General features: G+C 38.1%; 1 protein-coding gene across 2 annotated transcripts; it reads left to right on the top strand.

The window, feature by feature from the left end:
* The first annotated feature begins 376 nt into the window (after window positions 1-376).
* Window positions 377-10,549, top strand: LOC122883478 (chemokine-like protein TAFA-2). Of its 2 annotated transcripts, XM_044212212.1 has the most exons (6): window positions 377-550; window positions 688-837; window positions 1,850-1,969; window positions 3,750-3,905; window positions 4,139-4,263; window positions 7,154-10,549. In XM_044212212.1, the coding sequence occupies exons 2-6, from the start codon at window positions 783-785 to the stop codon at window positions 7,163-7,165; spliced, it is 468 nt and encodes a 155-aa protein (XP_044068147.1). In that variant the 5' UTR covers window positions 377-550; window positions 688-782; the 3' UTR covers window positions 7,166-10,549. The 2 variants fall into 2 exon arrangements, with proteins under 2 accessions (XP_044068147.1, XP_044068146.1); XM_044212211.1 differs by lacking the exon at window positions 377-550 and having other exon boundaries at window positions 559-837.
* Window positions 10,550-14,011: the final 3,462 nt, after the last annotated feature.

A 14,011-nucleotide genomic window follows, 5' to 3' on the forward strand; every position in this document is an offset into this window, starting at 1 on the left:
TTGAGGTATTTCCCAAAATGTCGAAATATTTCTTCAATATGAATCACTGAGCAATTGAAAATATTTTATTATTTTGCATTTTTATGGTGAGGTCTGAATAATTGAATGTTTATAGGTCCTGTCTCAGTTTGAGTGTTACTCTGAGTGGTATGAGTTGCTTAATTAGTGGATTTTCATACCTATGGTGCAAACTACCAGGTGTGAAATCTCACTTTGCTGCGTGGCAGAGTGACAGCATAAATGCAAAATATGGGCTTCAAGAAAACGCAAAAATAAAATATCTCGTGAGGACAGAGCAAACCACAGGACTTGGCCTTCAGATGCAGTTTATATCCTCTGTCCTCTGTGTGACAGGATGTCAATAGTCACTTTAAGCTTCTTAGGGCGCTAATGAAAGTGGCCGCATATTGTCCGGGAGACAGATGGTTTCTGTCTTGATTAAGTTTTAATTTTCATGACGGGAAAAGCTGGCAGACAGTGTTCGTCGGAGTGATCCAACTGTGTTCACAGACCAACACATCAAACACAGCACATCACCAACACATGAAAGGTACAGTAACTCCAGGGAGAGGAGCTGATGTGTGAAACTGCAGGTTTTCGTTGGGCTGACGTGCTGGCTGTTACCTCTATCAGCTGGGGCGTTATTTATATAACAGACGAGAGGTCTCGCGATTTTTTTTTCTCTAGAAAACTTGAGAAACTGGAGGATCGCATCTGCTGCAAACTTTTGCATCCTTGATGAAATGATTATCATGGTATGCAGGGTGTGAACCCAGACACTGATGGAGACTTCTGCAGCGGTGTATCATGTAGGCTATATCAATAACCCGAGCAAAGGTAAGTGACTCACTTTTATTGATGATGATATTGTACAACACAGTAGCCATGCATGTACTGTGTATCTGTGTGTATGTAACACAGTAAAAGCTTGTTCTGGCATACCAGTGTTGTTGGCACAAATATGACAAAAAAGTTATGTTCATGGATAATTAGCTACTGATTAATGAGGAATGGTGTCTTTATCATTGAATATAAATGTGCAATATGAGTACAATTTTATTAGACTTTAAAAAATCCAATAATTGATTAATCGATCTACAGAAAATTCGTCGCCTAATAATGATTAATCGTCACTTTCCAAGCCTTTGCTGGTTTCAGCTTCTTAAATGTAAGCTGTTTTTTCTCTGTTTTACATGATTGTAAATAAATATCTTTAAGTTTTGGACTTAAAACGAAGCAATATGAAGCTTGGGTTCTGGGAAATTGTGAAAAGACATTTATTCTATTGACTAAAAATAAATAAATGATTGCAGATTAATCGGTACTGAAAATAATCGTTAGCAGGCCTAAACTTTATATGTAAGGGGTTAAGTGGTGAATGAAAACACCTCAAGCAAACAAGTGAATTAAGCAGTAATGTTTTGCTTCATGTCATCTTTGTCCTGCATTATTTATTGCTGTAGTTTGACATAAAAGTCCATGTCCCAGTTTTACTGTGACTCATGAATACAACTTGGTTAACGAGTTTAGCTTTGAATGCAGAGATGTTTACAGCTGAAGGGATAATATGAGTCAGAAATGAGTGCAAGGACCCACTCTCATCTGCCTCCAATGTTGCCTCTGATTGGGCTTTTATTGGCATTTCTTTGATTTGCGTTGGCTTAGTTTAGTGATGTGAGAATCATAAATGAGTAAATAGATGCAATGATCTTATAAACCACAAATCAGGAGTCCGGAGATATCAGAAGCAATTAATAAGCCACATTATTTTACTTTATGGTCACACACTTTGGGGAAAACTGTTGGCCTAATTCTGTCCAAGTGTACATGAACCTCTTTGTCTGTGCAGGCAAGATTAAGCTGAACATACTGGCTCGACCATTTCACTGGGGCCTCCTGCTTCTTTGTATAGTAGGCTTCTGCAGCCAGCTAGTGTCCACTGGCAACCAAAGCTCCCGAGGACAGACAGGTAAGTGTCAGACCCAACCAGACCAGTTACACCCCCCCTGAGGGACTCATTATGGCTCCTGGTCACCAGCCTGGTTGCCTGGTAGAGAGTTCAGTTTAAGCAATTAGAACCTGAAACTCACTGTGCTTCTAATTAGAAACAGAAATGAATACGGAGGATGTAGTTTTTCATGTTTACTCAGAACCTGGTAGTGGAACAAATAATCCACAGACAAGGATGTTAATGTTAAGATGCTGTAAAAGGGATTTGATTGGCCATGCACTTTGACTGTTGCCATTCACTTAGCTGAATCTAATCATATCCAGCATAATGTTACTGTATGTGACATACTGAACATTTAACCTTTACAGTATCACATGAGAGACAGAAGGGGGGCCCACCGTAGTCCCCACCTTTGTTACTGCAGTGGTGGAAGAAGTATTAAGATCCTTTACTTAAATAAAAGTACCAATAAAACAATGTAAATGGACTCCATTACAAGTTAGTCATTTATTTAAAATCCTACTTCAGTATAAATACAGAAGTAGCAAAATTGACTTAAAGTATCAAAAGTAAAAGTACTGGTTCTGCAGAAAAATGTCCCTTGTGACTGATATATTATTATATATTAGATTGTTAATACTGATGAAGCAATGCATAAGCAGCATTTTAAGTAATTTATATAGCTTTAGATTGTTTAATCCAGCAGGTCCCAACCTACTGGTTAGGCCATCCCAAGAAGGGATTACAAGATGATTAAAGGGGTAAAGAAGAAAAAAAATTATTCTGCTACCCAAATTTATATTCAGTAGCTTTTTTGTAAGGAGTCACAAGCTAAAAAGGTTGGGAGCCACTGGTTAAATCCATAATATTGTATGGTATTTTATAAGCCTAACCAGTGTTTTTACCCATTAACTCATTACAAGTAAAAGTGTTGCTTTTAAATTGTATTTCTTAAATAAAAGTACATAAGTAATATCCACAAATCTTCTTAGAAGTATCAAAAGTAATAGTACTCATTATGCTAATGGGGACGACAATTTTTTAAATTGGTCCAGTATTGAGCTAAAGCACTGCAGCCGGCAGTTGCAAAACAGGCTGCAATGTAATCCTTATGTTTAGATTGTAATCAGATTTAAAACCCCGCTTTAACTATGAATTAATCTTCCAGTCCTGCAGGTGTTGTTGGTCATGCAGCCAGCCAGTCACCGCAGTTCTAAATTAGCATTATGCATGCATATTTCTCTTTATGTTTTTACTTCTGCTTCATTGCACCCCTTCAATTGGAAGTTCAGTTTAAGCGTATCAGCACGAATCGTCGGTTGTGTGATAATTACCAAAAAGCAACATCCAATTCCTTTTATTTGTGTTTCTGTTAAATGATGCAGACGCAGATGTGGGACAGATATTTCTGTTCATGTTGTTTTTTCTGCTCATTTCTGTTCGTATGGAATCTGAAACATTAAATTAGGTGGCTGAACATGCCGATGATTACTGCTAATATGTTTTGACATTTTAATGTTTTTTTTCTTTGACTAAGTGCTGCTGCTTTTTATCCACGTGGTGGTGCTGTAGCTTCAGAAAGATCAAAATTAGGGCTGAAGTATTGAATTGCTTTGCTTACCTGGTTATCTGAATGAGTGTAACAAAAGACTACTTTTTAATATAACGTCTAATAAAGCAAAGCAGTCATTGCCATTTGACTATAATACTGCCATCTGTAAGCATCAAGCTGCCTCTACTTACATGCAAAACATAGTGTAAAAAACTGTCACCTTTTCCTCTAAATTGTCTTCCTCAGGATCATCACAGGAGAGGACAGGGACTTGTGAAGTGGTTGCTGCTCATCGTTGCTGCAATAAGAACAAGATTGAAGAACGCTCTCAAACGGTCAAGTGCTCCTGCTTCCCAGGACAGGTGGCGGGGACGACAAGGGCTCTGCCCTCTTGTGTTGAAGGTAATATTACTGGGACACTCTTCTACCTCTCTTAACTGGAAATATTCTGACACGACATGAATATATTATTTGTCAAAGCAGAGTCAGGTTAGTCAGTTTCACCAGAGTCCACTGATACTGAGGCTGTCAAGAACCAGAGAGTGTAAAATCTGATTGAGACGTTTTTTTCCTTTTCTTTTTTGAAGTCCTTCCATCTAAAAAGTGACCTTCTGCTGTGGTGTGTTTTTCTTCAGCCTCCATTGTGCGTCAGAAATGGTGGTGTAAAATGGAGCCGTGTCTGGAGGGGGAGGAGTGCCGAGTTCTCCCTGACCTCACTGGCTGGTCGTGCATCTCTGGGAACAAAGTAAAGACCACAAAGGTGAGGAGAAGGCCTGCATTAGTCTGAGTCACAGCGGTACCAACACTGTGCAAAAGACCTAACACAAAATGGCTGTAGTTTAAGACATGGTATTTATAGACACTTAAATGCAGTCATAAGGTAAATCTCCTTCTTTTTTATTGCGTTACTCTTGTGCAAAAAAGGGGCAGACATACTTGTGAATACTCATCATAAAGCTTTATTTTAGTAAGCTCTCCTTTGATGCTGAAGGATTCCACAATCAAGCATAATCACTGCTCCCATTGGCCATATCAACCCTCTTGCTCTCCACCAGGCACAGTGGGCTCAGAAAACCTAATTCTATAATCTGGTGAATGATGGGGCCAAGAGGACAAACATGAAATAAGCTGTAAACTAATACTGAACACTAAAACCCATGTAATTAAATCTGACGGCCAAAGGAAACCCCACTGCTTTTAGAAATGCACTTTCTCATAAGTCGCCTTTTTGTTTAACTGTTTTATATGTATGATTCCTGGGGAAAACATTTTACAGTGAAACAGGGCCACGTTAGCACTGGCAGCCTGCAGCCACTGATCAAAAGATACCCGGTAGTCATATGGTCCATCAGATTATACTAGTGAACAATAGAATAAAACAGAAGAGAGCAGTGGTGGAAGAAGTACTCAGATCTTTTACTTAAGTAAAAGTAGCAATACCACAGTGTAGAAATATTCTGTTATAAGTAAAAGTTCTGCATTCAAAATTTTTAATGAAAAAGTAAAAGTATAAGCATCAAAATATAGTTTAATGTTTAACTTTAATGTTGCAACTGGTAAAGGTGGGGTCAATTTTAATTACTTTGTATACTACTGGGTAGCTTGTGATTTTCTCCCCACGGGGGATCAATAAAGTCTTATCTTAACCTATAACAATACATCATAATTTATTTTTTTATTATCTTTTGTATTATTAATCTCAATCTACAAAGTTACTAAAGTTATTGAGTAAAAAGTACAATATTTCCCTCTGAATTGTAGTGGAGTATAAGTAGAGTGTAGCAGATAATGGAAATACTCAAGGAAAGAACAAGTATGTCGAAATTGAATTTAAGTACAATACTTGAATAGATGTACTTAACTTACTTTCCACCACTGGAAGAGAATACAGTTCATCTTTTCGCTAAGCCCCGCCCCCTTAGTTACTGTTGTTATGCCTGTCAGGCCATCTGTTCTCGCACGGCACTCAGCACATAAGATGCAGAATTACCTCTTAGTTCTTAGAAATTCTTAGTACTTTTTGAAACAATGGGTCTTCGATTTCACATAGAAGTAAACAAAAACAGGCTTCATTTCTAGCCAACACAGAACATGAAAATCAAGGAGCAGCATTGTTAGTCTACTGCAGGTAAGAGCTAGTTTTTGAATTTTCTATTTTATCACAAATAAAAATGTTATTTAAATGTTATTTGTTGTAACATAACCCTTGGATTTTGGGTGCTCACTATAGAAAAACATACTTGGACAAGCAACACAGTGCTTAGATTTATGCTTTAATGTTTGAATTTTCAAACTGTATGCTTCACTTTTGCAAAAGAAAAGGATTTGAGGATTGAGAATGAGTTTGGCAAACGTAACACTATCTAACGCAAGTTTGTCTGGAGTTGATTGAGTGTAAACTTAAACCAAATAAAGAATAAGGACAGAGTCGCTCTAATGTGCCATTCCTCAACAGATCTTTTTCTAATGTAACTTGAAACCCCACAAAATAAACGTAATTAGCTAATGACATGCCCCTTGCTTTTGGAAATATCGCTCGGTTACTACAGTAGGTACAAGCCAGTTAGCCGGGCATGCTAAGAGTCTGGTCTTACGTTAAAGCAGATAAACACACACTTTAATCCATGCGCTTTTGCTCTTGTGTTTTTAGTTTTGTAAAGGTTTAAGTATTGCTCTTAGCCCCATGCACATCGTTTTGTCACATGGTGAAATCCAAAGCTTGACTGCAGTGTTGCCAACTCTAGTCTGTATAACCAGAAAATAAAAAGCCTGTAACAATGCTGTTTTAAAGGAAAACTAAAAAGAATCATGTGCTCCATTAACTTCTTTTGTCATCTACAAAAAAGAATAAATCAGAGTAGTCAATATTATTTGGTACAAATTAAATGTAAAAATCACCATCGATAATGGCAAGGATGATGCCTTCATTCTAAAATGAAAGATGTGTTTACATTTAATTAGAAACAACCAACCTATAAACTACTGTATTGACATAGGGTAGCCTACATATTTCTGAGAGCAATGTCAAAATTCATAAGAATGGTGCACCTTAAAAATAATACCAATGAAATCTGACCATACAGTCTATTAATCTGACTCGTAACTAGGCAGTAACCACAATAAAACCAGATTGGTTAGGCTACAACATGATTGGCATGACATTGATCTTTCTCTAATGAGAGGGAGGAGGGGGCAGGGTAAGTCCACGTGGGGATTTGTGGGAAGCTGAATTACACTACATCAGACAGTGTCAGTCACTGCAGTGAGGAACACAGCGACCGTAAATGTTAAAAAATGAAGCCGCTTGTCCTAACAAGCAACTTATTTTTTAAAACAAGCCCCAAAAAACGCAACCCACGATTGTTTCAAGCAACTTAAAAAAAAAAAAGTTGCATATTATAAAGGGACTTCGCAACTCTGCTTGACAGGCCTGCTTTGCCTACTGTAGTTTCAGTCGCTAAGCTATGATTGGACAGTTGCTGTTCGAGGGCTGGGTTTAGCAAATGGTCGACTGAAAATGGAACAGAATACAATAAAATTTTATCATATCCCTCAGCTTTATCTTGTGTAAAATATACTGAAATAATTGTGATGGAAATGAACAAAACCATAGTTGTGAAATGTTGTACCTTCATATGTTCTTGTTTTAGGTGGCGCGGTAGCAAGACAGACGCTCCATCTAATCAGAACAAGCCCGTCCTGGCCTGCACAGTCACCTTAACTAACACTGGACTCTGAGGACAGTGAACGCCCCGTCAGATAGACCAAAGAACAATATAGATTTAATTAGATATCTCTGGTCTGAGCTTTAAACTGCAGGAACTCATTACTTTAATTTCTTTTGGCTTGAACACAATTTTGGTTGGGGTTAATCCCATGGAGTGGACAATTTATTAGCAACTGATTTAAGATAAAATGACGCAGCACCTTTTTCCAGTCTAAACAGGCAGCTACTGCAAACGTCTGTATCATTGTTTCAGTACTTGATATGCTGAGCACATTGTGATGCACTCAATCAAAGTTTGGATGGGCCTGTTGGCAGACACTTAAAAAGAGATTTTGTGGATTTTCAGTAGGCAGAATGTGAATCCAGTCAGTGGCTTGTGACTCTCTCTGCCGATCAAAGCAGAAGACCACAAATACTGAGAAATTTATGATTGTGTAGCATTTGTAGACTATGCTGTCCCGTAAACTTACTCTGAGCTTTGTAAAGAGGTCAGATCCCTTTGGACTTCTTCTTACCACAAAGAGGCACTCTCACAAACATGCCTGCACACACACACACACACACACACACACACACACACACACACACACACAAGGTTGCTTTTCGACTCCGCTGGTTGGACAGGCCACCACCTGCAAGGCTGTGATGGCATGCACACAAGCATGAAGCTCTGATGCAAAACAAGAACTGTTTGAAATGCTAATCATGTGGAGAAAGGGAAAAGAGAAGAGAAGAGGAGCTTCTTTACTGTTGAGAGTATTTACATCATGCTTTTGTTTGTCCCTCTAAACTGAGTGCTCCTGTGGAGGGAACTCCGCTTATAGTAATGATGGGAAACATTGGATATTCTCTGCCTTGAAGCAAATTGTAGTCACTAACAAAATACAATGTTTACTGTTATTACCACTTCATCAGTTTTCCTCTTACATGAATAATATTCCTTCTGAACCCACCCTGATTGCCTCTCTTTTATCTCTTGAGTTCAGTCAGACACTTTGCATTTTACCTTTGCAATGAAGAGACATTTTATAATAACACAAATACAACAACAGCAAATCATCCCAGCTGAGGCATCAGACTCGTATGAATCCCACATGCTGTGCTAGTTGAAAACAGCTGAATTCTAAGCAGTTTGCTCAACATTTACTTAACGCAATTATGCATAATGATTGTTTTGGTAGTGACAAGATTTGACACTGAGCTGTCATGCGGTCCAGGGCAATTTATGCATGGCTTTGCAAACATTCAAGTTCTAATTATTATTTAATGTTAGCAGTGCTGTGAATGTCGTCAAAATGGTAAAATTGTGTAATTTTAAGATTCATAGAATGATAATAATGATATCGAATGTGTTGGATATTTTAGAAATCCCCTCCTTTTAATCAATGATGTCATCCACTTGTAGAGAATAGAGTAATGCCTTTGGCAATGAATGAAACTTTTGTAGATTCACTGAAAGCTTATCACAGAACAAGTTGTGATTCTGTTCATGGGCTTCATAAACAGCAGCGTCTCCATCATAACTACTGTATGTGTCATATTGTAGCTACTTTTAGAAACCCACCAGATGCTTGTGATGCAGCTGACTACAGTATTATAAACATGATCTGACACAGTAGTCAGTAGGAAGATGGTGGTTCAACATACTGTTTACTAAAGACCTCAGTTGTACAGTGCTACAGTGAACTGCATTTAAACCGCAATTAATCAGTATTATTTCAGAATATTCAGACCAGATGCATAACTCAACATATAACTCCACTATTTAAACAATCTTTCAAGCAAAAATGCCAAAAAACATTCTCTGGTCCCATCTCAATTGTCATTTGCAGCTTTTCTTTGTCTCAGTATCTTTAGGTTTTGGAGTGTCGGTCAGACAAAATATGCAATCTGAAGACATCACCTTGGGTTTCAGGAAATCATGACGGGCATTTTATTCTCTGACAATCTTTCGACCAAACGGTTAATCGAGAAAAATAATTGGTAGGTTAACAACCAAGAAATATTTGAATATTTTTAACCTCTCTGTACAAATGGATTTAGATTGGTATATTGTTAAAGATGCTTTTCAGTCACTAATTTAACTTCTCAAGCTTGGACTGAAAAGTTTACACAGAGGAGTAAGATTTAACATATTATTGCAAGTTAAACTCAGGAGCTGGTTGGGCTTCTCTTGAACTCCAGCAGTAGTCTTATCACCTAGTCTTGTTCATTGAACCATTCCCCACCTTGTATTTATGTATTCATATTTTACGGAAATGCAAAGCTCATTGAAGTGGAAGGTCCCAAGATTCCCTGAAATCTGAGTAGACCTGGACAAGAAAGCTTTGGAATTCCTGTACACTGTACACAGTATATATTGTACTGTCATGGTTGTATATTGTCTGTAACATAATGTGCTGCCACCTTTATGGCCATATTTTGTCAAATAAGAGATTTTGTTTTTCAGATTCTCAACAACAGCAAACTTTTTGGAATTAGGTAAAATCTTTTAAACCCTAGTGGGGTTTATGTCAGTGATGACAGCGCGCATCCTAAAATTTGTGCCTGTATTTCTAAAATACCAGCAGCGCTCACAACTTTCTTTTTCTGATTAATTTTCAAAGGAGTTGGTGTGACATTCATTAGCTGACTTTCAGATGTGTCTTAGATAAACTCTGTGATTTATACACACTCACACAGATTCTTAGAAAAGTTTAAGAAAGCTGTGCAGTACTGCTTTTATCTATAAAATAACCTTAAAGCCAGTGAAAAGAGCTTTATCTCTGTTCTTCAGTACAAATTGAGTATAAACCCTCTGAGCACCTGTCATAATACATGGCTTTAAAAACAAAAATTCAAAATGAAAGCAGCCAAAATAAGGTAATTAAGATAGGAGTTATAGGATCCTCACTCTTAGCTGGAACATGTTGCACACAAGAAAGGGGCAGAAATGCGGCACCTCACAACAGATGAACAGAAGATTGAATAAATTCTCAATTTTCTCCATTTCATCCACAAAATAAGACAGAGATAACCTCAATTCAGAGATATTATTTACATAGGTTTGAACATTTCTTTAGACTTGATTCTCATAAGTCAACCCAGTCACAAATAACACATTTCAGGCAGCTTATTTGATATCAGTTTGCAAGTGATATGTGGCGGGGAACCTTCCGTTTCTTGTGACTGTCTATTGGGGACAGTAGTTCATGTTCACTAATAGAAAATAAACTGTCCTGGGGCACATGAAAAACATAATGGAAATGCTGTTCTATTCCCCTTTAACAACTTTTTCCTCATCTGGAGTTGACACTTGTAATAAAAAATGTAAACACAATTCTCCTTGTCTCTGTGTGTGTGTGTGTGTGTGTGTGTGTGTGTGTGTGTTTGTGCTTGTGCGCGCGCGCACGCGCGTGTGTCTGAACAAATTAGCCTTCTTTTACTGCAGGCAACTATAGGCGACTGAGAGCAATACACTGAAAGTAGTTTGGTTATGGATGAGAGGTTTCATCTATTTGCTTTGACATAATGCATACATACTATCTAATAGACATGACTTTTTTGCATAATTAAAACAGAGAGCTGAACAATTACACTTTAATGAACAAACATTAATTGGACAATATTAATGTTATCGGCTGTGTGTGATGTATTCATATCCATTCATGCCTCATGGCTGCATTTTACATTAATGAAACTAACACTGTTAGTTGCTGCCCGTACAGGGAGGAGAGAGACATTGCCGATACTGCACTGAAAATCATTCTATATGTTGCAGAATGTGTAAATTGTATACATTTATTGTTTAAAGGTTTTTCTTTTATTTCTGGCACAATGTGAAAAAAGTCTAATTGATCTCACATAATAAGGTTTCATTTCACTGGTTTTACACACAATTTGTGGTTTTACCTGTGGTTCAGTGCAGGACTATTACTATTTCTTCCTGGAGTCTTGTCGTTGCTGTGGTTTCCAGGCAACCAGCAGGGACTCCAGGAAGTCACTGCATCTGGCCAAGAAAGAGTCTTGCACACAACCTTCTGAACTACAAATTGTTATTTTTACACTTAGGTTTTTGTATAAATTAAACAAGCAAAATATAATGTATTGTTTAGTGAGCTTTAGAGATGCTGGTAGGCGGGTTTTGTTACTTTCGGACAGAGCGAGGGTAGCTATTTCCCTCTGTTTCCATTTCCTGGTTTTTATGCTAAGCTAAGATAACCATCTGCTGACTCTTGCTTCATACTTAACACACAGTCATCAAAGTGGTATCGATCTTCTCATCTAACTCTCATTAAGAAAGTGAATGAGTGCACGTCCCAAAATGTCGAACTATTCCTTTATAGATTGGGACTAAATTAGGACAAGGAAGCATCAATAAAATCATTATGTTATATTTTTTCAGATGGAACCCCTCTATGTTCCAGGGCGTGATCTTCACACCACTAACGTTTAACTTCTCACCTCAAAGAGTTTTGGATTACATTTATCTTTATAATTAAATATAAGTTTTTGTGTTTTTTAATAAGCCAAAAATATCTTTTTATGAGCAACATATTTTCCCACCTAAAAACTTATCCTTCCATTGCAGAATGTTTCCCATATTTTAGGGACAAATAAGGACAAAGGTGTAAATCCATGACTAGAACCCTATCCTCTTTAGGGTCTCAACTTTCATACTATGTGCCCTCACAGGACACTGTTCAGCGCGGGTCATGTGTTCAACCTTCACATTAGGGCAGCCTAATTTCTTAAACTATTTTTAAAGTGTCTTGTATGGGTAATTGTGATTTACTGTCAGTCTCCATTAAAGTCAACCGTAAGGGTGAGGCCAGAGTGTTGAGGAAGAAAATAACCTACAGCAAGACACCATAGTGAGGAGGAAGGATTGGACACGAGTCGGCCGCTGCTCATTTCAAGTCCTTCGCCTCAACAGATGACGCTCACATTATGTCATTGTCCGTCATTAAAACAAACAAGCAAATACAAATCTCAGACAGACAGTTTCTTGGTGATAAACACAATAGTATCCCTTTCTAAAAATGTTGAAGGACAGACATGAATGAGTGGATCTTACTCATTTCGTTGTTAACATTATGTACTTTCAGTCCTTTCTAAAGTCAAACCTTTTTATGTTCAAGGCTGAGAAATTAGAAACCAAACTACCAGCCTGGATGAAGTTGTTAGTATTCATTAGCAGCGCAACTTCAACTCATTTTCAGCTTTTTCAGAGATAAGATTTTCAGCCTGCAATTCCAATATAGGAATAATAAGAGCACACAGCCCTCTCATGCAGCCTGGAGGCACTTCCATGTAATGGTAAGTCTGTTCAGCTCCACAAAGCTGAACTATAATACCAAACCTATTTTTGCATACCTGTAGTTATTGTGTACTATATGCTGTGTTGTTCACAATAGCTTGACAAAAGGCAGGGGGAGCTCATCTTTAATTCAAGGCAGGCTCACACAGAGATAAATCCTCTTCCCACTTATAAGGGGGGGGGGGGTAAGTATTCATCTCCAAGTATTCATCTCTCTATTCAGCAATTATTTAGCCTACCTGTATCATCTGCAATTTCAGAGAAGGATTCAATTTCATGTTTCCGTTAGGCATTTAGGTGATGCTCTTACCCAGAACTGATCCACTTCACTCCAGCGCACAACATATGGCCGACACACACGTGTCACGTTCATTTCCAAACCATCACGTCAGGTTCTCAGCAGGTCACACCCTATTTTAATTTACCACACTAGGAAACTTAACATTTTGTTGTATTCTGTCTTCATGATGCAGTGTGATTCAATTAGAAAACAATTTTTAGCCCTCTGATTTAATTATTCTCACATTTGTCAGCATGAAAATCTGTAAAAACATCCCTACAAAAACACAAAATGTCAGCTGAGTGCCTCAGCATCGGTCTGACATAATTTGATATAACCCGGTGCAACAGACACTGTGCCTGTGTCATTGTAAATCTGTCTTTGTTTGCTTTGTGTGATCAAGTTGTTATTCCTTTGTGAGGACCTAACGGCATGAAAGGCCTGGTGTTCTCTGCATGAATCATTTAGATGAAAGCCTGAGGAGGAGGGGGAAAGGAGCACGAGGCACCTGATGTCAACTTTAATTAGAATCCAGTTTAGTCCGCGTTACCTTGACTTTGAAATCCAAGAATCCTGCAGGGGCAGTGGAGACAGTTCTCGGTTACAGGATGTGATTAGACTGGGTAATTTTGCCGATTGCTTGATGCCACAGAAAACAACTGCGAAGAGAAGTTAGCAACTTTTACGTTGTTAAATTCTTAGTGTATACTGTATATGTGTGTACCTTGCAGTTTCTCGTGTGTAGTCTAGCTTTTGCAACAGCCATGCAGTTAATTTTATACACTACTAATAAAAAGGCATCTTCTCTCAAGCATATCGGTGTGTGGGGAGTTTGTCTTGATAGGAGTTATTTCACACTTTATCATCATATCCTGTTGCTTTAAGTTGCACCTTGATATTCATGGAAACAGAGTAGCGACTTCCAAGTGCAGAGAATGGAGCATGACTAGACTGTCTGAGTGTTTTGAATGAAATGTGTTCTTCAGAACAAACCCATGGGAGCCTCAATTCCCAGGACGTCCCTGGTGCATCATAAAAAAGAAGTCAGGGCACATCATCATCACTTGTGTCTTATTTCTCACTGTTCTGCAGCTTGACGTGAGACATCAGAGCCTAAAGCGGCAGCCCAGAGAGCCACTCCGACGACTGACAGAAAATGAGATGCTGCTTGCTGCCTTGTTGCACATATTATGCCCATTTAG

This window comes from Siniperca chuatsi, linkage group LG10 (genome assembly GCF_020085105.1).
Source record: "Siniperca chuatsi isolate FFG_IHB_CAS linkage group LG10, ASM2008510v1, whole genome shotgun sequence".
NCBI lineage: Eukaryota > Metazoa > Chordata > Actinopteri > Centrarchiformes > Sinipercidae > Siniperca > Siniperca chuatsi.

Bases quoted from the DNA above. Each gene is read 5' to 3' on its own strand.
- LOC122883478 (XM_044212212.1), top strand. From the start codon at position 783: ATGGAGACTTCTGCAGCGGTGTATCATGTAGGCTATATCAATAACCCG. The intron at 838-1,849 runs GTAAGTGACTCA...TTGTCTGTGCAG, and splicing joins TATCAATAACCCGAGCAAAG to GCAAGATTAAGCTGAACATA. The intron at 1,970-3,749 runs GTAAGTGTCAGA...TGTCTTCCTCAG, and splicing joins AAGCTCCCGAGGACAGACAG to GATCATCACAGGAGAGGACA.